The sequence below is a fragment of the Epinephelus fuscoguttatus genome, linkage group LG1, assembly GCF_011397635.1.
Source record: "Epinephelus fuscoguttatus linkage group LG1, E.fuscoguttatus.final_Chr_v1".
Lineage (NCBI taxonomy): Eukaryota > Metazoa > Chordata > Actinopteri > Perciformes > Serranidae > Epinephelus > Epinephelus fuscoguttatus.
The window spans coordinates 52,067,151-52,089,325 of NC_064752.1; the positions used below are offsets into that span (position 1 = coordinate 52,067,151).

At 42.3% G+C, this 22,175-nt stretch overlaps 1 protein-coding gene across 3 annotated transcripts in view; it reads left to right on the forward strand.

Moving 5' to 3' along the window:
* The window catches only part of LOC125885493 (uncharacterized), an 84,544-nt gene that overhangs the window by 12,870 nt on the left and 49,499 nt on the right, over positions 1 to 22,175 (forward strand). For 2 of the 3 annotated variants that reach the window (XM_049571045.1, XM_049571064.1), the window contains exon 3: positions 21,102 to 22,037. In XM_049571045.1, coding sequence (XP_049427002.1) covers positions 21,102 to 22,037 — 936 coding nt within the window. Of the gene's footprint in view, positions 1 to 6,864; positions 6,987 to 21,101; positions 22,038 to 22,175 lie in introns of those variants that run through there. The other variant, XM_049571055.1, reaches the window with a different exon arrangement.

Below are 22,175 nucleotides of genomic sequence, written 5' to 3' on the forward strand. Positions count from 1 at the left end.
TTTTCCTGGCTAAACAATCCTTTAACAAACTTAAAAAGGTCCCTGAAAAAACCTGTCCTTACATGTTCCTTATTCCTCCTCTTTTTCCTGAGATGCTCTGCCCTTCTAAGACCTGCTGGCCTGCTTCTCAACTCCTCTTGCAACACATTAATTCCCTCCCTTTCTTCTTCTGTAGCCTTTTTCCACTGCTTTCTTAACTGTCTCCTTTCCTGAACTAACTTCTCTATTTCTCTTTGCCGCCTAGACTTACCTGACTGTACCCTCTCACCCCTCTTTCTCTCATGCACCCCAAACCTCTCTGCACCATATGAGTAAATTATATCTCCCATCTTTTTTAACTTTTCTATTGCATTTACTGACAAATCTCTATTAACTATCTCCCATTCTTTACTGTCATTTGCCCTAGGCCATCTAACTCTAACCTTTTGCTCCATGGTTCTCTCTCTGACTGGCATACTGACCTCAGTGTAATCCGCATCCTCTCTTACCACCCCCTCCTCCTCTTCCTCAGTGGCAGTGTTACTGATATCCTTCTACCTTTTGTTGAACTTCATCCAGCTGACTTCTTAGGAATTACTGATCAAGGATTAGGGCAGCAGGTGGGCCCCCCTATTTTAGGACGGCCTACAATGGAGAAATAAGGCACCTCCTTCCCTCTGTTAGCCTGGGAGTCTGCCTTAGGCAAGCGGTAGCACTCCCTTTGCCTCCTACTTATGGGTCAAATCGCAACTGGGCAGCTCTGAGTGCTAGTAGGCCTACTGTAGGCTACAGTAACACTGAGTGTTAGCACAGTAACTGCGTAAACAATTTCCCCTCCTTGTGATTGTCTTCATTAACAAAACTGATGCATATTTAAATAAAATATTTCAGAAAATTTGTAATACAAAAACAACTTGTCTTAATATGAGTGATCAACTGGGCAAGTTACATGGGGATATCTATTAGTTAATTTTTCACCCTATTTGTAGTGTTTTGCCTACACAGGTGTAAGTTTGTAAACAGAGTGATAACTATAATTAAGCTACTAGATAGGCAGGGCTATCATACCAAAATATAAACTAGAGACCTGCAGAGAGATAAAAATGCCAAAATTGTTTGGTCACCGTGGGTGATAGGGGCATACCAAGTTGTGAGCCCCTGGACTAATAGGGCCCCACTCTATTTGTCTGTTTGAAGTTCTGGCTGCACTAGTTACCTGTCAGGGGCTGGTGACATCAGATGGTGAGGTGAATAATCTAATAACCTACTTTTATGATAAGATGACATTCTTTGGCACATATAAATACAATTTTGGGGTGATTGGCTTATTTACATTAATAATGGCAAACATATATATGCAGGCCTTTTGGATTTTTGGGGCCCGAGCGACGACGAAGTCGTCCGTGAGGACCCGATTGTAATCACGCTGTTTACTATTATTAGGGCCCGAGCACTGACCGAAGGCCCGGGCGAAGGCCCTCTTGAAACTGAAGGAATTATTAGGGCCCGAGCACCTAGCGGTGCGAGGACCCTATTGAAATGCAAGGATTTATTATTATTATTATGATTATTAATATTATTCCTCCAAATGAATTGCCTTTTTGGGAGGCTTAACATACCTGAAAACTCATGAAACTTTGCACACATCTCAGAACTGGTGAAAAATTTGATATTTTAACGGTCTCGTGTGCGGGTTCCAAAAAATGGCTCAGTAGCGCCCCCTACAAAAGTTTGAGGAAACAGCCTCTGAAGCTAGTTTAACCTACATGTATGAAACTCAGCAGGGTTATGTAACACCCAGAGACATACAAAAAAGCCTCTTGGAGGCATGCTCTAAACCTAACAGGAAGTCGGCCATTTTGAATTTACTGTGCAATTTTGGTGCCATTTCCAGGGGTCATAAATGAACGAACTAGTCCTAGAGATTTCATCCGATTGACTTCAAACCTTGGTCTGTCCCATCCCAAGACCTTGAAGATGAAAAGTTATCAAAAGCTTGAGTTTTCGTCAATGCGTGTGACCGTGGGATGGCGTCAAAGTTAGGGGTCTTGCCACTAAATAGGAAGTAGTTTATAACTGCAGCATACATGGTCCAATTTTGGCCAAACTTCACAGGATTGATGACAGTCCCGCCCTGAACACATCTACATGTCAATAATTAGAGATAAACATAGCGCCCCCTACTGGCAATGGGAAATGTCATGTTTTAGACTTTAATGTACATCTCCTACAGACTTGACCAGATCCACTTCAAACTTGGTGAAAAAAGTCATAAGACATTGATGATGCTTTATTGTGGAAACTGTGAGTTTTTGTCAAAGGGCGTGGCCACAGCCTGGCGGCGAACTTTGATGTTTCACTGTGATGATAAATGTTGCTGTAACTTGACTCCACGTGGGAATATCTTGCCAAAACTTCACACATATGATGACAGTCCAGCCCTGAACACATCTACAGAGGAATTTTGAATCACCGCCATAGCGCCACCTTCTGGCAACAGAAAGCTACTTTATACATTCTTTGATGTCCCGCTTCTAGCAGGTTAATCAGACCCACCTCAAACTTGCTAGTCTAAGTCCTTAGACCTTGATGATGCTGAAAAATGAAGCTTTTGAGTTTTCATCAAACGCTGTCACCATGGCGCCACCTTGTTCGCCATCAAACACGATGTTGTTTTGACGGGACAAGGGATGCTTGAAAACTCACCAAATGTGGCATACACATCACAGGTCACAAGTCCTGTTGTCTGATGTGATTTTTGTGCTTTGATGCACCAAGATGGCTCAACAGCGCCCCCTAGAATATTTCAATTAAGCAGCCCCCAAAGCTGGTTTGACCTGCATGTATGAAACTTGGTAGGCACCTGTAACACTCTATTATGTACAAAAAAGTCTCTTGGAGCCATGCTCCAAACCCAACAGGAAGTCCGCCATTTTGAATTTACTTGTGCCACTTTTAATCATAGCGCCACCTAGTGTCGAAAGGAAGTACTTCTTATCAGACACTTATCTTTGGATTAACCTGAAATTTCAGTGCTGTGGTCTATATTTGATGTTTACAAACACGACATATCATTAGTGTCTACGTGTGCTGCAGAGGGTTTAATTTTGATGTCTCGCCATGAAACAGGAAATTGCTGTAAATTTGGAGTAAATGGTCCGTTGTCCACCAAACTTGACATGATTGATATTTGTCCCACCCTGAACACATTTATATGACAATATTCCATGATAGTCATAGCGCCACCTAGTGGTGAAAGGAAGTACTTCTTACCAGACACTTATCTTTGGATTCACCTGAAATTTCAGTGTTGCGGTCTATATTTGATGTACACAAACATGACATATCATTAGTGTCTACGCGCGCTGCAGAGGGTTTACTTTTGATGTCTTGCCATGAAACAGGAAATTGCTATAAATTTGGAGTAAATGGTCTGTTGTCCACCAAACTTGACATGATTCATATTTGTCCCACCCTGAACACATTAATATGACAATATTCCGTGATAGTCATAGAGCCACCTAGTGGTGAAATGAAGTACTTCTTACCAGACACTTATCTTTGGATTAACCTGAAATTTCAGTGCTGTGGTGTGTATTTGATGTACACAAACATGACATATCATTAGTGTCTATATGTGCTGCAGAGGGTTTAATTTTGAGGTCTCGCCATGAAACAGGAAATTGCTGTATTTTTGCCATTAATGTTCTGATCTCCATCAAACTTCAGATGATTCATATTAGTTCTGCCCTGAAAACATTTATATGGCCAAATTTCCTGATACTCATAGTGCCACCTAGTGGCGACAGGAAGTAGGTCGCATCTAACACTTATCTTTCCATTTATCTGAAAGTTACATGCTGTGGTGTATATTTGATGTACAAAAACATAATGTATAATTAGTGCGCTCTCCAACTCCCTCTAGTGGAAAGAGGAAGTGATACAAAATGTGAAATGTGTCATTCCAGCACTGTATCAAGGATATGCAGAGTCACTCCTGCATGCAATATCTAACTTTGACAGAAATGAACTGACATGTCAGAAGGCGTCCTGCCAGCCCCCCCGAGTTGCATGAAGGTGCGAGGGCCAGTTCATCGCTGCTTGCAGCTTTAATTATTATTATTATTTTTATTATTATTATTCTGTGCTTCCCAAATTCAAAACCTCACCAAATTTGGCACACGCGTTTGGTCTGGTGAAAAATTTTATACTCTATTGTCGTCCTGAATTTCCACCACTAGGTGGCGCTATAATGAAGGACAGTGCGTTTTGGGTCATAACTCCCATATACTTTGTCGCACATTCAAAAACCTTCTTTCCACGCGTTCAGTGAATTGTGCTGAATCTTGTGATATAGGCCACGCCCATTTCCGCCTAATTTTTTTTTATCGCAAATTCGCAAAATGTTGCAAACCTACTTTTTCAGACTCCTCCCAGGCACTGTCACCGATTGGCATGAAACTTTATCACGAAACTTGGTATAATTATTGTCAATGCCCTCCTGAGGATATCTGACGAAGGACGAACCGATCCACCACTAGGTGGCGCTCTGGTGGCCGTCTAATTTAATATTTGGCACTGTGCCAACACCATAACACTCATGGAAATAAAATTGATAGGGGTGGTATAGACTGGCCCCTGTAACTCACACACCAAAAATGACTATCAGGTGGCGCTATTTTCAATGCAAAAGCATTTTTGGCTAATAACTCCCACATAATATGTCGAACATTGTTAAACCTTCTGTTTACGTGTTCTCTGAATTCAGCTGAATTGTGTGGTGTAAGCCACGCCCACTTTTGCTCTCCATTCACTAAATCGCAAAAAATGAAAAACGTACTTTTTCGAACTCCTCCTAGGCGATTTGACTGATTTGCACCAAACTTTGCATGAAGCATCTGTGGACCCTCCTGACAAAAAGTTATTAAAATAATTTTGTTTGTCCAAAAAACACCCAAATTATAAAACAACAAATTCCTGCATATTGTTTTCAAAACAGACAGTCTTTCATATCTTGACCAAATACAGTCCGATTACCACAATACTTTTGCTGATTGTGTTCCATGGCCCGATGAGAGTTTGTGCAAAATTTGGTGCAAATCGGCCAATAGGTGGCGTTCTGGTGACAGTCAAATTAGTGTGAATGAACAAAAAATAAATAAACCATCACATCATCAAATTAATATTTAGTAGTCCTGCCACTGGCACGTAGTAGAGCTCTAATCCTGGCTGGCATGTTCCCCACGAGCCTGTCACACTGTTGAGGGGTAATCTTGTCCCATTCTTCTTGAATTACTGCTTTTAATTCTTCTAAATTCTTTGGTTTACGCTTTGAAACAGACCTTTTGATAATCCACCACAGATTTTCAATGGGGCTCATGTCCAGGGATTGAGCTGGCCACTCTAAGACCTGGATACTGTGCTCCTGCAGCCAAGTTCTACTGGCCTTGGTTGTGTGGCAAGGGGCATTATCTTGTTGAAACATCCAGTTTTTACCTCGACGGAACAGTGCATGCGCAGAAGGGAGCATGTGGGTTTCGAGAATGGTACAATACTTGGTAGAGTTCAATGTGCCATCAGAGACAGTGAGATGACCAACACCAGCAGCACTCATGCATCCCCAAACCATGACACTGCCTCCACCATGCTTGACAGTAGGTACTGTACATGCTGGAGATAATGCTTCGCCTGGCCTTCTGCGTACCCTCACATTAGTAGGAGGAAGATAAAGCTGGAAACTGGACTCATCTGACCACAAAATCTTCTTCCAATTCCTGGCTGTCCAGTTCTTGTGTGCCTGGGCCCAACGCGCCGGGCTAACCTCTGTCTCTCATTGATCAGGGGCTTCTTGATAGCCTTGTAGGACCTTAAGCCATAATCTAAAAGTTGGCCACGTACAGTGCGGGTGGAACACTGTACACCAGTTTGGTTTGACCACTGCTGCTGAAGCTCCTGTGATGTCATTCGGCGGTTTTGCCTGCACATGCGGATCAGGATGCGGTCATTTCTTGCTGAAGAAACCCTTGGACACCCAGATCTTGGTTTGTCTTCCAAGCTGTTGGTTCATCTGTATTTCTGCAGAGTGTATCCATCTGCTGAAGGACTGCATCTGCACTTCCTGGCTATCTGGCGGCAGCTGTACCCTTCCTGGCTGAGAATCTTTATCTTCAGGCGTGTTTCCTGCGTTAGGGTCCTTGTTTTAGCCATTTTTGTGTCTGAAGAACTTTCAAATGTGCTGGCTTTATGTAGACACGAAGCTTGGCAACAAAAATTGTGTCTTTTAATAAAAAGAACGACCTTCATCACTGGTACCAAAATGACCCAATACTCAAAATTTCTTATGTATTTTTATGGAACCAATCAATTTTAAGTTTTTAATGGCTTTTTTTTAGGATTTATTTAGTATTTTGGCTGTGACTGTACTAAAAGAAATTGCACTTGAAGACCTAAGAGTGATTCTTAATGCAATATTTCACAAATGTATGGGGTGTCTGAAAACTTTTTTCCACCACTAGAGACACTATGTCAACTTTTAAAGACTCAGAAGACCTTGAACGCATTAACTGTAGATAATTATCTATCTTTATCTTTATTTCGACCATGACCAATATTCTTTTGTTTATGAACACTGGTCGATAACTATCTTGACACCAGATGGTGTTTGGCTGCTCTGACGCTACCGTCATAGAAACAAGAGACCACACCTGCGCAGTTGCGCACTCTCAGCTGATTGTAAAAAGATAAGATGGCGACAAGTCGCAACTTCAGTGTTCATTTAAAGCTAGACGTTTTGAAATATTCCGAACAAATGTCAGTGGAATACGCCGCGGGGCATATGACGCCTGGTATGCAGAGGATGGCAACAAGACCTTCACAAAAGGAGGGAACATGAGAGCAGCTGACAAGCGCAAGATATTGGCTTTACCGTCTCCAGGTCCAGTAATTTCGTCTTTGGTTGGTGTCATGACTGCCCAGTATCTGGACAACCGAGCCGTTGCGGAACACAGGTATGTGGCGTGTCAGAAGAGAAACGAGCCCTTAACATTTCTCCTTGTGTTAGGTAACGTTAACGGTGTTATGCTGACCAAATGTTGTCTTTTGCCCGGACATGTCCACTTTTCAGGTCCCGTCCGGGGTGTCCGGGGCGTCCGGGTTTTTTGTATAAACTGATAATGTCCGGTTTTCCGTGTGTTTGTGTTTGTGTGTGTGTGTGTGTGTGTGTGTGTTAGAGTGCGGCACGGCCGTATATTTCTGTTCGAACCCGAACCGAGCCCAACATTATTTATAACCAAAGCACTGAGTTTGTGCCACACAGTTGTTATGGTTACAGGCTCTTTAACCCTATGGGCCCGAACGACGCATAGTCCGTCCAAATTCACAGCTGTTCTTCTCTGTGGATTTTCTCCGCGGCCGCTTCATAACGAAAAGCCACGCGTATCACGTGAAACAGTGATATCATTGCTTTCCGACAAGACCAAGCACTTGTTGGTACTCCAATGTTTTCACAGCGAAAAAAAATGATAAGGTTACACTAAAATTATGTATAACAGAGCTTTCATACAGCTCTGCACACACATTACTGTTGGATGGATTACTCGCGAATGCAGCATCGCACAGAAATGCCACGCATATCACATGAAAGCGCAGGAGCAGAGCTTTCCAATGATACCACACATCATTGTGCTGTCATCCCATGATGCTATAAATACAGATTAATTGTCTACAAAATAAAAAGCTGACGAATTTCTTTAAAATCCATTATACAGATCTTGTTATCAGTCACTTCATATAGTAAGGAATATCGTATCTTACCACATCTTATCATTTTTGACTTGTGAATGAGTTAATGGAATTTCTTGCAATAGTGAAAAAATACTGGCAATCACGCCTGGCACAAACCACATGTTTTGGACAGCTGTGAAGTGACAGAATGTCCCACCATCATGGTTCTTATAATGCCAGATTCCAGAGAGTCTCCCCTCTTCAGGTATGGCAAAATATGTCATTTTCCAACTTGCTATGCTGAGATACATGTAAAAATGTAAGAATTTAGTAACATGGATTTGTTTTTTTCATTGATATAAAAAATTATATAAAATACAGGCACATAGAAGGACATGAAATGATGGCAAATCTGGATAGCCCACATTGTCCTGAAAAAAAAAACCAAGATATAGCATGTGTATGTAGCCTTTATAATGACTGTGATATGAGGTTAAAAGTAAAGGCAGTAAAAATACCCCAAAAACTCCTAGGGCCCATAGGGTTAATCACTTATTGATGCTGTTTTTGAAGAATGAATAAGTCAATAAGTAATTTATTCCATTGAAATATCAGTAATGTATTATAGAAAAGTGATTTATCTTTTTATAAATGACAAAAGGCACATCTGCCTCATTCTTACTGTGGTTTTGTGATACTACTCAGAACCGTGATACTTTCATTGGTATCATACCGTGGGAGGTGGGGAGAGGTGGGGCGCTGGGGAGTTGGGGGGGAGGCGCCGAGGGATGGTTCGCCCAGGGCGTAAAACTAGCCAGGACTGCTTCTGGCACTGATATTTTTACCGTAACCATCTTTTTATCTGTGGAAGCCCATTTTCGCCAGTAATGGAAAAAAATCATCATCCTAATCAAAAATGTGAGATAAAAAGTCATAATTATGAATGTAGCCTAGTTTTCAAATTAATTTGTGGCATGTTGTCTTGTAAGGTGTGTGGCATCACGGTGGCTGCAGATTGGACAGAGGATGAGATGATTCACTGTTTCAAGGCAGGACAACTAGTACAAAATGTTGTAGTAAATAGTGGTGATTTACAAAAACACCAAAAACTATTTTTACTGTTAAAGTAAAGTTTGTTACTGTAAATAATACAGTACTTTAGTTGTAATACTAGAAAAATTTTTTTTTACTGTAAAGACAAGTTTACATAAATATTTCTGCTGTTTCAATTTTAAAAAAATACAGTATTTGTATTTTCAAATTTGGCTGTGATTTTTTTTCTTTTATTAAAAGCCTCCTTCAAACAGTAGCCTGCCCCTATTTGTAGCCTGGTCCCAAATTATTTTTTTGTTAATATTGGCCCTGGCTACTATTTGAGGAAATACAGTATGTATGTAACATACAGTCACTGACCACTTTGTGTACACCTGTCTAATCTAATGCAGTCCAGTAGAACGACTATACCATGATTTTTTTCCCAGAAGCTTATGAATTTTCGGTTACTGTTGACATCGTCTAGAAAGTGGTGATTCTACTTTGTTTATTATTGAGATCAAAGTGAATGGTGGTGGTGTACTGGGGGGGGGGCTCCTAATTTTGTCTAATTGAGGGGGACAAATATTAGGAACACTTTTAAATATATTGCACTCCAGTACACCAACACCACCCACTACGACCTCAATAATAAAGTAGAATAATCACCTTTCTGACAAAAGCTGAAAAAGTAAAAGCTTTGTAAACGTACAATGTGTGGCAGAGCTGTTGTATTGGATTGTATTAGATTGCACAGGTGTACCTAATAAAGTGGCCAGTAAGCCCCACATTTACACCACCAATCCATGCCTGCTCTGGATCTCCCCGCAGCCCCTGGTTGCTCGGCAGCCTCAGCCCCTGATACCATGCTGATCAAAAGTTATTAAAAGCTTTTCTCTATGTCAAGTGTTGACATATGACGCTGCCCTCGCCACCAAATCAGTTGGCTTTTTGATGGCTTCAGCGACCTCATATCCTCACGAAATTGATACACAGGTCAAGAATGGCGAGCTCTTACATCTGATAGGGCCGTTGCCCATGCCTCTATAGTCCCCCTTAAAATTTTCAAAAAACCCTCCCCATAGGGATTTTCTTGGAGTACGAAGATGAAACGTCACACCACGTCAGGGTTAAGTTACTCTGAGTTTTCACGTAACCGCTTCAGTGATGCGTGCTGCTGGCCCCCCGCGATAGCGCGGGAGAGCGAGGGCCCGGTCACAGCTGCTTGCAGCTTTAATTTATTCCTTATTCCATGTCCGCTTATAATTCATTTGTGTTTAGGTGTACACATTTTTTAAAAGGAGCAAGGTATTGAGGAAATCTTTGCTGCATTGTGTGCAGCAACTGTCTGTGAACATTCATTCCAAATTTAGTGACATTCTGATAATTATTTCCCGAGATTCATGTGATAAGGCAGACACTGTCCCTTTTGGAGAAGCCTTAATTTTGACTATTTTCAATTTTGGGGAGGACCCAAAGATCATCCAAAAAATTTTATTAAGCTACTACATAGGCAGGTCTATCATACCAAAATGTAAACTAGAGACATAGAGGAAGTCAAAAATACCAAAATTGTTTGGTCCCTTTTAAGTGATACCAATTTGTGAAAATTAGCCCACTTGGCCCCTGGACTATGATCAGAATTAACTCAATCAACTCTGAGTCTGTTCAGCCTGGGATAATGGTGAGCACCAAAAGCCATCATCAATGGAGTGCAGATGACATGATTTTAATGGCAGAAAGTGAAGTTAAAAGCAGAGCCACTTATTTCACCCCTGCAGTTTCCCAGCTCAGGCTCAAGCAACTCGGAGATCGGGATTAGGCTCAGATTTTCTTAAGCCTGCTTTCTGAAATAGGGCCCTGGTGTCTAGTTTGAGGATATGTTGAGGCCTTTACATACTCTGCAAGAACAGAGAAATTTGTTCTCTCTCGCAGGGCTGCAAGAAAAGAATGACGTCATTCTTTTATTGCAGCCCCGGTTTGGGAGTCCTTGCAGCTTGTTCTCGATACATCATCTGGGCAGAACTTTATTCTTGTGTGGTGTCCGAGAACTATTCTGTGATTGGTCAGAAATTAGAAGTGGGCGTGACCAATGCAGAAAAGCATGTGACGTATAAGGTAGTGGGAGGGGCCTATGAAGAACCAGGAGTTCTGCACTTTCTGGTGAAGTATGAAATGTCCTGGCCAGAGAGAACTTTGTTCTTGCCACCTCGTCTTCCCCGTCCTCTCCGTCTCGTCCTCCACAAAGTCCTGAGGCTGCAGACGGAAGTCCTTAAGGATTAAAAAACAAATGCAATCACTCTAGTGTCCATGGGTCATAAATAAGAGACACCCAGTCTAATAAGTCAGCCGTTGGTCAAATGGTAGTACTTCTTAGTCCACAACACACTCAGTTGCACACAGCAAATTAAGAACCACTTGGGTAATAAATTTAAGTTAAATATGTTCAATCCACCCACCCCACAGCACTTGGTGTCACCCACAAGCATGTTGTTTATAAGTTTTACAGACCAAGAATAACCAAGACTGGATAAAAACTATGGCCTCGATAGTGCAAGGTGTCTAGTTAAATGGTCTGAAGTGATTTCTATAAAAGCTCACTAAAAAAAGTCCCCCCAGTTAAAAAGACAATGCGTAGGCAAGTTAAAATGGTTAGTCAAATGAGTATGGAGGGTACTTAGCTGCAAGAGGGGTGCATCGCGACCACACCCCTCTATTATCCCACGTTGCTTCCCCTCCAATCCAGCCGACAGCGAGGCTTATTCTCCCCGGTCCTGTCGTCTCCCTTCCCGGCTCCCCTCGCCACTTCTCAGGCCTGGCACCGCGTCCCTGCTTAGCGTCCTGCTAGCTTCCTGGAGGTTCTCGTACAGCCCCTTTCCGCTGGCCTGCTCAGAGTCGCCTGCGTGGTATTCCTGTCGCTGCGTGGAGTGTCTCTGCGTGGTGTCTCTCCTGTTGTCTGCTCTGCTGCTGCTTAAACCATTTGTCAGAGGCTGCTGCACACCTGGCGTCAATGCTGCTGATTGTTGCTGGAGGGCGTGAGCAGTTCAGGGCCAGTTGGATAAAAACTACATATGTTTAAAACCCACTAAAAAACAATTACACAACAAAATTAAAAACAAACACACACATAAACACTGTGTTTGTTTTTTCAGTACAGACCTCAGCCAGTTTTACCCACAAAATGTCTTTCAATTATTTCCAAAATTATGTCCTAACATTTTGACATGTGATACACCATTACATTTTGTTGATATTTATCTTTAAAGTTGTACTGTTGTGGCCTATTTAACATCAAATGAAGTGAGGCCTGCAAGCTAATTCAAGCTGTCCTCTCAAATCATTTTTAATCACAGCAGTGTACATAAATGCCAATGCTCTCTACTTTTTTGCTGCCACACAACTCACCTGAAAACTATGCTAAAAATTGCTGCTACTGCTGCCAGAACCACTACTGCTGTACAAAGCTACAAATGCAGCCCAACAACCACCTGAAGGCTCGAGTCTATCTCAGCATAGTCTCTTTCCATAGGCATAGTTTTAGGTATGGACGGTATGGACATGTACCAAAGCCACGGAAACACAAATTGTCCCTACCAAAAATAATGCTGAGTGAAAACTGTAGCCTACTTAGCAAAATCACCATTTTAGAATTATCATTCACAGCTTGCGAAACCTTATCTGGCCTGGTTGACAGCTGTGTTCAGTAAGCTATCCAATCAACAGCCTACTTTTCCTCCCTCCCTCCCTCCCTCGCTTGGCGTCGATACTCGACCAACGTGCCTGTCACTGACAGGCTGTCATTGTCTCAAGGCGAGAGCTCCGCAGCTCAGAGTCAAAGCACAATTGATCTGCAACAGCGAGGATTTTGATTAGGCAGCAAGTTATGGGGTCAGATCAGTCTCATAATGAATGAACTCACGCAGGGTTTTTCACGCGAAATGGTGGGGTTTTCGAATGGAGGGTTGTCCCCAATATGGGGAATAGTGGGGGCTTTAGAAAAAATGGGAAACCCTGCCATTAAGAAGAATAGAGGTCAATTTTCAGAAAGGCGGGAAAGCTGTATTCATAGTTTATGTTCATTCAAACATGTTACTTGGCTAAGCAGAACGCTTCAACTGATTATAATTCAATAACATTGCATGATTTACAACGAGGGGATAATAAGATAAATGTGTTACTTACAGGTTGAGATTGATCCATGTCTCTTCCACCGTTTCAGTCTAGCGCGTCTTGTTTGAACACTGCAAACAGTAACTCAGTAGCTCTGCGATTGGTTTAAAAGTGTGGAGAAAATGTAAGGAGCCATACGATTGGCTGAAAGCGAACACGCCTGATTAACTGATGAATCTGTCAATCAGAATCATAAATTTGATTGACAGATTTATCAGCCAATGGTGACGTTCATTGACCTTGGACGTCAGGGGAGTCTCAGAATTCACCACACAGATTTCTCTCACAAATGTAGAGAGGTTCACAAATGAGAAGCAGTTTGTAAATGCATATTCAGCGATTCCAAGTGTGCCTCAAAATAATATTTCTGAAGCAGAGCGTGTGCACTTCTGAATTTATATTACAAGTTTGCATAAAAATTATATTTGTGAACCAGAGTGTGTGCATTTCCAAATTTATATTACAAGTTTGCATAAACATTATATTTGTGAACCAGAGCGTGTGCATTTGCAAAACAGATCGTGTGCATTAGTATGGAGCTTTATCCCTATCTTTATTCAAGAGAGTGGTCTATCAGTTTGAAAGCATTTTTTATTGATTTCACGTTCAAAAACCCTGCTCTTGCACTCAAATAGCCTCTGCTTGCACTTGGATCTATTCTGTTTCTGCTCAAACTGTGTGCTCACACTCAGATACCACGTTGCTCGCACAGATTTCCTGCTTGAGCTTCGGCTTTTCTCCTCGCGCTTAAACTATTTCTGTGCGCTCGTGGAATTTCTGCTGTCAGATTTCTGCCCTGTGCTTGGATTTTTTTGTGTAACAGCCTTATCAAAATCCCCCAACCAATAGAATGCCAGATTTACTGTTGACCAATGAAATGATCCCTGCCTCCTTGTGGGCGCGCTCGCTTTAGTTTTAGAGAGTCCCGTCTGGACGAGTACTCTTTAACCAGGTTCATCCACTCCCACCCTCTTCCCCTGTCAGGAGTTATTTTTCAACAGTCACCGGCTCACTATTATCCCTTACATATATGTAAATATTTAAGCAATATCTCACGAGAGGGAGTGATGTACTGTATATCGTCACGGCTGTGATTTGGTCATGGGCACTATGGCACGAGGCCGCAGGCCAAGTAGCTGAGTCAGGACAGGAGCACAGTGGCAGATGGACAAAGTTTGGAGATAAGTGAAAAACGGCCTCCCAAAAGAAAACGAGCTAATCTGTCTGAGGAGGCGAGAATGCACAAAAAGGAGAGTGATAAAAGAAGACAGGGTCCAATATTAACGGTTGCCCGAATGCCCGAGGCAAGTAAAAATAGCCGGCGGGCCAGCAGACCCTGCGCAGACATGCCCGATCGGGCAAGAAGCACCGACTCGGACACACACACATACCGGACAGCCTCTCAGTCCTTACCCGCTAATGTTAGCTCATGTACAACACAGGTACCACACAGAACCTTTTACAAAGGGTCATAATGTGCTTCTAGTGACCGTCAAATCGCCAGCGAAAGTTGTTTTAAATGTGGACACGGAGAACAGCTGCCTGCTCTCATGGGACAAAGATCCTCTGAGAAGAAAGACGGTTCACTCTGCTCTGTCACCAGGAACAAACTGGGAGGCAAAGATCCTCTCTGAGGAAGAGGGTTCACTTTGCTGCAGGTTTCACCAAAACGTTTTTTTGTTTTTTTTCTTTTAATAAATTGAACACACATTAAAGAACATACAAGATCCTGTGGAGAATTAATACATATAATACAATACAATAAACATTGTCAAATTAAATGAAGGAAGAGGATTTTTTAAAGGCAAATTAAATATTGGGGATTTATGTAAAAATATACATAGAGACATATAAATAATTATATAATTAAAGATATGTAGGCTATGTTAGGTTAATACTCCTGTCAGTGACCCTGACCACTGGCATTGGCAAAAGAACTAGAGTTGGTCCCTGGAGGCTGCACTGCGGCTGCCCACTGCTCCCAGTGTATACAGTAGGATGGGTCAAATGCAGAGGTCAAATGTATGTAATGTGCTGAGGAAGGACAATAAAGAATAACTAGGAGATAACAAAAGAATAAAGAGATTTCAGAGACTTAAAAAATAAGGGACATGAATCAAAACAACAAGAAACGAGATATATCCCCAGTCATGCACACCCAGTTTTAATAAACTCAGTACTGTTTTTCAACACATATATCATTTTGTGTTCGTTCAATGTAGTTAGCACATATTGTTATTGCGCCATTGGTTTTGGCCTTTGTGACCCACATTTAGGCCGTGATGCCCCAGTAAATTTGTATTTATCAAAGGCCAAAGTGGCCTTGCCCTAAAAATATCTTAAGTCCAGGCCTGTAGTTGTGTATTTCCTCTACTGTTTCTGTCCTCGGAGGGGCCAGTTGCAGTGTGCTGCTTTTTTATGTGCTGCTGCCTCCATTGGCTGAGCGTGTCTGCTGATGTAAGATATAAGTCATGAGCGAAAATATGCACCACACAGCCAGAAAAAGAACCTCTTAGGCAGGGCAAGTAAGAATTTAGATGGGGCAAGTAGATTTGAGAAGTACTTGCCCGGCAGGACAAGTAGGAAAAAACCTTAACGTCGGACCCTGGAAGAGGAAAAACAGTAAACCTCAGTCAGGCAAGAGATGGAGGGAGCTCCGTGACCAAAGAGGCTTCAACACTGATGTCCAGCTAGCTTTCTTTCTAATGGATCAGTAAGTAACACGGCTAAATGTTAGCTAGCTGAGAGAGGACTGTACTGTACTGGCTGCTAGTTCATTCCTAGTTGGCCAGCATCGCAAATCGCTGCAACCAGGGACCGGGTAGCAAGTGTTGGTTGGCTGACATCCTCGTTGCCATTCTACGGCAGCCCTTGGACAGTGACTCTGCTGTGCGTCGGGGTTCCATTCCTCTGTCAGGAGTTATTTTTCAACAGTCACCGGCTCACTATACATCATCCCTTATGTGTCTACTTTTGTTTGTAGTGATACTGTACATATTGGTATAATTTACTGTAAGTTGTTTGTACTGGTACTGTGCATTCTGGTATAATTATTTGCATTACTGTTTGTTTTTTTTTAATTTATTTATTTATTTTTTATTTTATTTCATTTATTTAGTATAGTGTCCACACACCTTCTCATTCTACATATACAGAGGTATACTGGTGTCTTTACAGCCTTCATTTTATTGATTATCTCTGATCCCCACGGTTAATTTGGTCTTTGCGACAGTGCGAGCAACACTGCTGACGCTAGGTGGCGCCAAGCTAAAACCTGAATCTTATCTGTTGCCTCTTTAAACAGCAATGCTGAGTAAGGAAATGTTAACAAAAGGTGATGAAATAAATCATAGACCACGGAACCGGGGGGGTCAGGGGGGCCATGGCCCAGGTAACTTTTGTACTCTGACATACAGGGCTGCATTGGGATTGGGTCCCGCTAGGTCCCGCGGGTCCCCATTAAACAGTAGAAGAAGAAGAAAAAGAAGAAGAAGAAGATGTAGCCTAGTGACAGGATGTCAACACAGGAACTTGGTACACATGCATGAGCGTTTCCACTCCATATTTATTCGTAAATGGATGAATATGCCCTGAACCAGCTTTCATACCAATTTGCCGCTTGCTCCACCTGTCTGTCTGTCTGTCTGTCTGTCTGTCTGTCTGTCTGTCAGCTCCATCTGTCATGAGACAAACATGAAAGAAGATGTGCAGTTTATTGTTTAGTGTTTCACCGGCGACGAGCTGTCATTACGCGCGACTATTACGCACCTCTGCGCGCTCTTTATAACTCACTGTGTGAACCTATGTTGCATAATAAAGACTTGCCCCCTCGTAATTTTTAACCGCCCCCTCAGTAACCTCATCCTGGCGCCGGGCTTGCCTTAACCTCAATCACTGCATGATTATATAAAGGTAGAAAAATAAATAAATACAGAGGAGGAGAATAGAATATGAAACAGCCTTTATTTCATTAAAAACTAAATGAAAACATGGAAATAGGAGCGCTATTCCTGACCAGTGCGTCAAAAGACATGCAGACCAGGGAAATGAAACAAACAACCCCATGAATCTCTTTATTAATAGCCTCTAAAATGACGTCTTTTCTCCTGCAGGACGGGAGAAGACACAAAATCAATGCATCTCTATTATTGTGCAGGCATAAATTCTCAGAGTTTTGCGGGAGCGGGCGGGAGTGGACATACACATCGCGGTTGCGGGCGGTAATGGTCAGAAATTCAGCGTTCAGGTTACTTTTCAGTAACTGCGCAGCTGCACTTGTTTTGTTGTTGGGTGTGTGTGTGTGTGCGGCTCTGCACATCAGTCTGATATGAGTGCTGACTTGTGATGTATATGATGTTGATTTAGATTCAAGGCAGCAAGATGAGTTTTGGTTGTGGCTGTGGACTGGATGTACTTTGTTGTTTGCTATAGTTTCATCTGTGCGTTTATGTGTAAATAGGCTTGGCCTGTTGTGTGTGAATGTTAGAGTGGGATCAGAGGGGTTAATCTGAGCAAGCATGTGTTTGTGTTCATGCGTGTACTGTAGATGTGACTGTGTGGCGTCAGAATAAAAAAAAGTGCTCCGCAACGTTATTTAATACATCAGTAATATTGTCTGTTTCAATGCATATGCCCCGCCACCACCTCTGTGTGACTTGAAATTATGGCCCTCCCTTGTTCAGATGCGTTCCGCAGTCCATGAAATAAATTATTTAAGTATGTTATGTAGCTTCGCGAAAACCCCCCAGTTCCCCCAGTCTGTTGGGGGCAACGCAGCACACACGCCAGAGCAATAGATAGATAGATGTTCTAACTCACAAGCTACTTTGTATTTACATTGATCTGCAACTGTGTAACTTCAACTTTGTCCAGTTCGGCTGATGAAACATTGGCAAACCTGGATGTTGGCACAGCCGGATTGAAACACACCTGGAAGTCTGCACATAAGAGTCCTGGCTTTCCTTTTCCTCGTCCTCTCCTGACGACCACTCATAATTTAATTCAGATGTAATTTTGGGGAAAATATCCATCTTCTTGGTGTAACGCTATAGTGTCAATTTGCGTCAATGTAGCAAGTGTGACAGTTGGTTAATTAACGGTTGTATTTATATTTATAACACCTGTGAGCGGAGTGATTTTACTGTTACATGTCCCAGTGATGTTATACTCTATATCAGCACTCATCCCAGATAGCACACCTGGCCGATGTCGGCCCGATTTATCAAGCTTAGATCGTTAAGATGTAGCATGGAGAGCGTTTGCTCATTGCCAAGACGTCAGCCTTTAATCGAAAATGACCACCACGCGACGTTCAAACGATCAATAAAAGAAGCTGCACTCAGTGGGCGCTCCTTCATTAATATTCATATGCTTGTTAACTACGACCTTATTCATTTAGGTCGGACCTTTCAAACTACAAATATTTCACCATTCAATGTGAGAAATCAGTGCTAACATTCAAAACTAGCTTGACTGTTACCATAGCCTATTTCTTGTGTAAGGGTGCACAAAGAGACAATTTGACAAACTTTATTTTCAAATTTCCACAAACAATATCTGATGGCCAGTCCGCTTCCCCTGGCAGCCTGCAAGAGACAGAAAAGACGATGAGCACATAACCTCAAGAAACAAATCCCAATGTCACCACTGTATTTTTTTTTGTTGGCATTTCAGCTGTATTTTAGTCGGATTGAAGGCTTTGGGTTCGTCACTCTGCTTCATTTAGTGTTGAAATGGTTAAATAACGGGATCCGTTAACTCTGTTAACTGTTAACAGCAGCTCAACAATCAGTCCTTCATCTCGGAAGAACAGTGGTTTCAAAACTGCGCTATTACCTGTAGCCACCGGGTCAGTTTGCTTTGCAGAGGAGGAGACCTCGACTGATAAATTGCCCATAAAATCACATTAACAACATTTCCAAGATGAAGGCATCCTTAAATCTCACTATTTAACCTCCGCGGTCCTCTCCGCTCCTCTCACCCACACTTGAGCACCCGTTCTGTGATACACAGTGTCGGCCTGCCCAGCCTGACCTCCGTGGTCCTCTCCGTTCCTCTCAGCCACACTTGAGCATCTGTCCAGGCCGCGGGGGTCAGGCCGGGGGCTGCGGAGGTAAGGCCCGGGCGAGACTATAGGTGAGTGGATCCCAAGTCTCGAGCCCTGCCCGGGACCACGGTTGGCAGCTCCAGGCACTTCCACTTTTAACCCAAAACGAGCGCTCACGATAACCAGATACGCAGATAACATCAACTAGGGAAAATAAAATGAAAACACGACAATTTTAGCCTGTTAGCTAACATGAGCTAAACTAGCTATCAGCTAATGAAAGATAACGTTAGCTGGTGGGGACATGTGCTATATACACCCAGTCGTGCCTCACCACTCACCAGGAACCTCTTTTAACGGTCACAGGATAAATAACATAGCTAATTTCTGCCAGTTTATTCCAGTTAGCATACCTGAAACCAACTGCGATGAGATGCTGTGTCCCGCGAGCTCAGTTTCAAACAAACACTGCAGAGATGAAATTCCGCCTTCAGTGGCGAATTCCATATGTGGGTGGGTATATTCTACGGCACTGGGCCGACCCAAAGCTGACGTAACAGAGACATTTGATGAGCTGGGACAAAAGAGTATTAAATTTATAGATATCATATATATATACGGCACACATGTGTAAATTAACAGTCCCTTTATTCCAAAAGTGGTAAAGAAAGCAAGGAAAGAACATTTAATTTACAGGGCTTTCCCTGGAGGGTGGGAGTGGATGAACCCGGCTAAAGAGTACCTGCCTGGATGGGACGCTCTAAAACTAAGGCGAGCGCGCCCACAAGGAGGCAGGGATCATTTCATTGGTTAACAGTAAATTTGGCATTCTATTGGTTGGGGGATTTTGACAGGGTTGTTACACAAAAAGCCAAAGCTCGAGCAGGAAATCTGTGCAGGCAACATGGTATCTGAGTGCAAGCAACATGGTATCTGAGTGCAAGCACACAGCAGGGATTTTGAACGTGAAATCAATAATTCATGCTCTCAAACTGATAGACCACTCTCTTGAATAAAGATAGGGATAAAGCTCCATACATTAGTGAGTTCCAGTGCTTAATTTGAGCTGGAACGTACTGGAACGCATACCAGGATTTTTTCAGAAAAGGCCCTAGTGCGTTCCAGACTAATTTGCATGGGTCTAGATCTTTTCACATCTAAAAACTACATATAGTATTGGCTGATGTCACTAGTGTTGCAGGGTGGAGTACCGTAGTACTACAGTGCCTCACATACCACTACTGTGGGATAAGTTCAAAGTCCATTCACAAGAGGGTGAGTGTCCATGCGCCGTCCAATAACGGCACATGGAAAAGATAAATCACTTTTCTATAATACATCAATGATATTTCAATGGAATAAATTACTTGATTGTGATTTATCACAATTTATCTTTTTATAAATGACAAAAGGCACATATGCGTCATTTTTGCTGTGGTATCGTGATACTACTCAGAACCGTGATACTTTCACTGGTATTGTACCGTGGGTCCCAATTTTGGTACCGTGACAACATTAGATGTCACAACCATTCCATTTGGAGTTGCGCAGTGGGGTGGCTCGGGTGCCGCTTAAAAAATTGTTCCCCCACTTTTGGGAGTGGGGGAACACTGCTCTCTCAGAGGCCCTGGAAAACAAACCACTACAGCAGCATATTGAATGCCAGGTGGCCAGCGCGCGCCGTTATTGACCAGCGTGCGCCGTTATTGGACGGCGCATGGACACTCACCCTCTTGCGATTGGACTTTGAACTTATCCCACAGTAGTGGTATGTGAGGCACTGTAGTACTACGGTACTCCACCCTGCAACACTAGTGACATCAGCCAATACTGTATGTAGTTTTTAGATGTGAAAAGTTCTAGACCCATGCAAATTAGTTCTGGAACGCACCAGGGCCTTTTCTGAAAAGATCCTGGTTTGCGTTCCAGTACGTTCCGGCTCAAATTAAGCACTGTTTATAAATTACCCTGCAAAAACAACCTACCTCACCTTTTCCTGTACTCACTCAAAAACCCGATAACTGAGTCTCTCTCTACTGTGGACTGTTTGCACACACTGGTGACACCAAAGTAAAAGTTCTAAAATGGATTTCAGTCATCCGTTAAGCTGTGCTGAGAGCCCACTAATTGTTTTTTCTTTTGATTTCATCAGATCAAGACCCAACTATTGTGATTGGGACTGTGGGACAATCCATAGTCATATCATGTGGTACTGAACTGGACATCATGGCTGCCTCAGAGAAACACTGGTGCCGCTTGGCCAACGCAAATTTGTGTCAACCAGACACAATCATGGGTCCTGAAAATAAAACCAGAGGCGATTTCAAGATCATAGACAGTCCTAGCTTATTTTCCTTAGAGAAACGTCAGCTAACACACAACGATTCAGGATTCTACAGATTCACACAGGTTTTTCAAAATCAGACAAAATTCCATGTAGTGGAACTCCAGGTTAAAGACAAACCCAATTTTTTGCAGATCAGTCCTGTTCAAGTCAAGCCAAGGACAGATAAGCTTTTTAAGATCACATGCCAGTATTCCCAAGACTTGCAAGAATTTTCAAAATTTTGGCTATGTGACAGTTCAGAGTGTCCTGAGACAGTGAGGAGTGTAGATGATAGATTCCAGTCTGCCCTAGTTTTGACTATTGATCATGTGGCTTGCTCAAATATTAAATATTTCCAGTGTGTGGTAAAGACATCAGGGAGCTCTGTTAATTCTATTGTTTATCGGAAACCTTCATACCAGAATCCTGTTGTAAACGTGGAGTTATCTTCTTATCTAAAGAACCGGAAAGTGCTGGTGAATTCTTACAGTCAGCTTAATCTTATTTGTTTAAAACCTGACAAATATAATCGGGAATATGACAGAATTAGTAGATGGGGTTCAAGGAATTATGACTATTATTATCATAGCCAACCTAAGTGGTGCAGAGTGAGTCACTCTGGGTGTTTGATTGTGAAAACCAATGTAAGAGAGACAATAAGCTCACTCATATTACAAATATGTGTCACACCGAACGATGATGGAACAAAATATCGCTGCTCAGTCAACACGGAGAATCCAGAGGTTGAGATTGCAGTCACTGGTATGTATGATATTTGCATACAGATTATACATTTATTAAAAGCAACAACAAAAATTATTAGAAAGCAGATCTATTTTGTTACACTGTTATAAAGTTTGTGATGACACTTTGTGACAATATTCAAATTTAAAAAAAAAG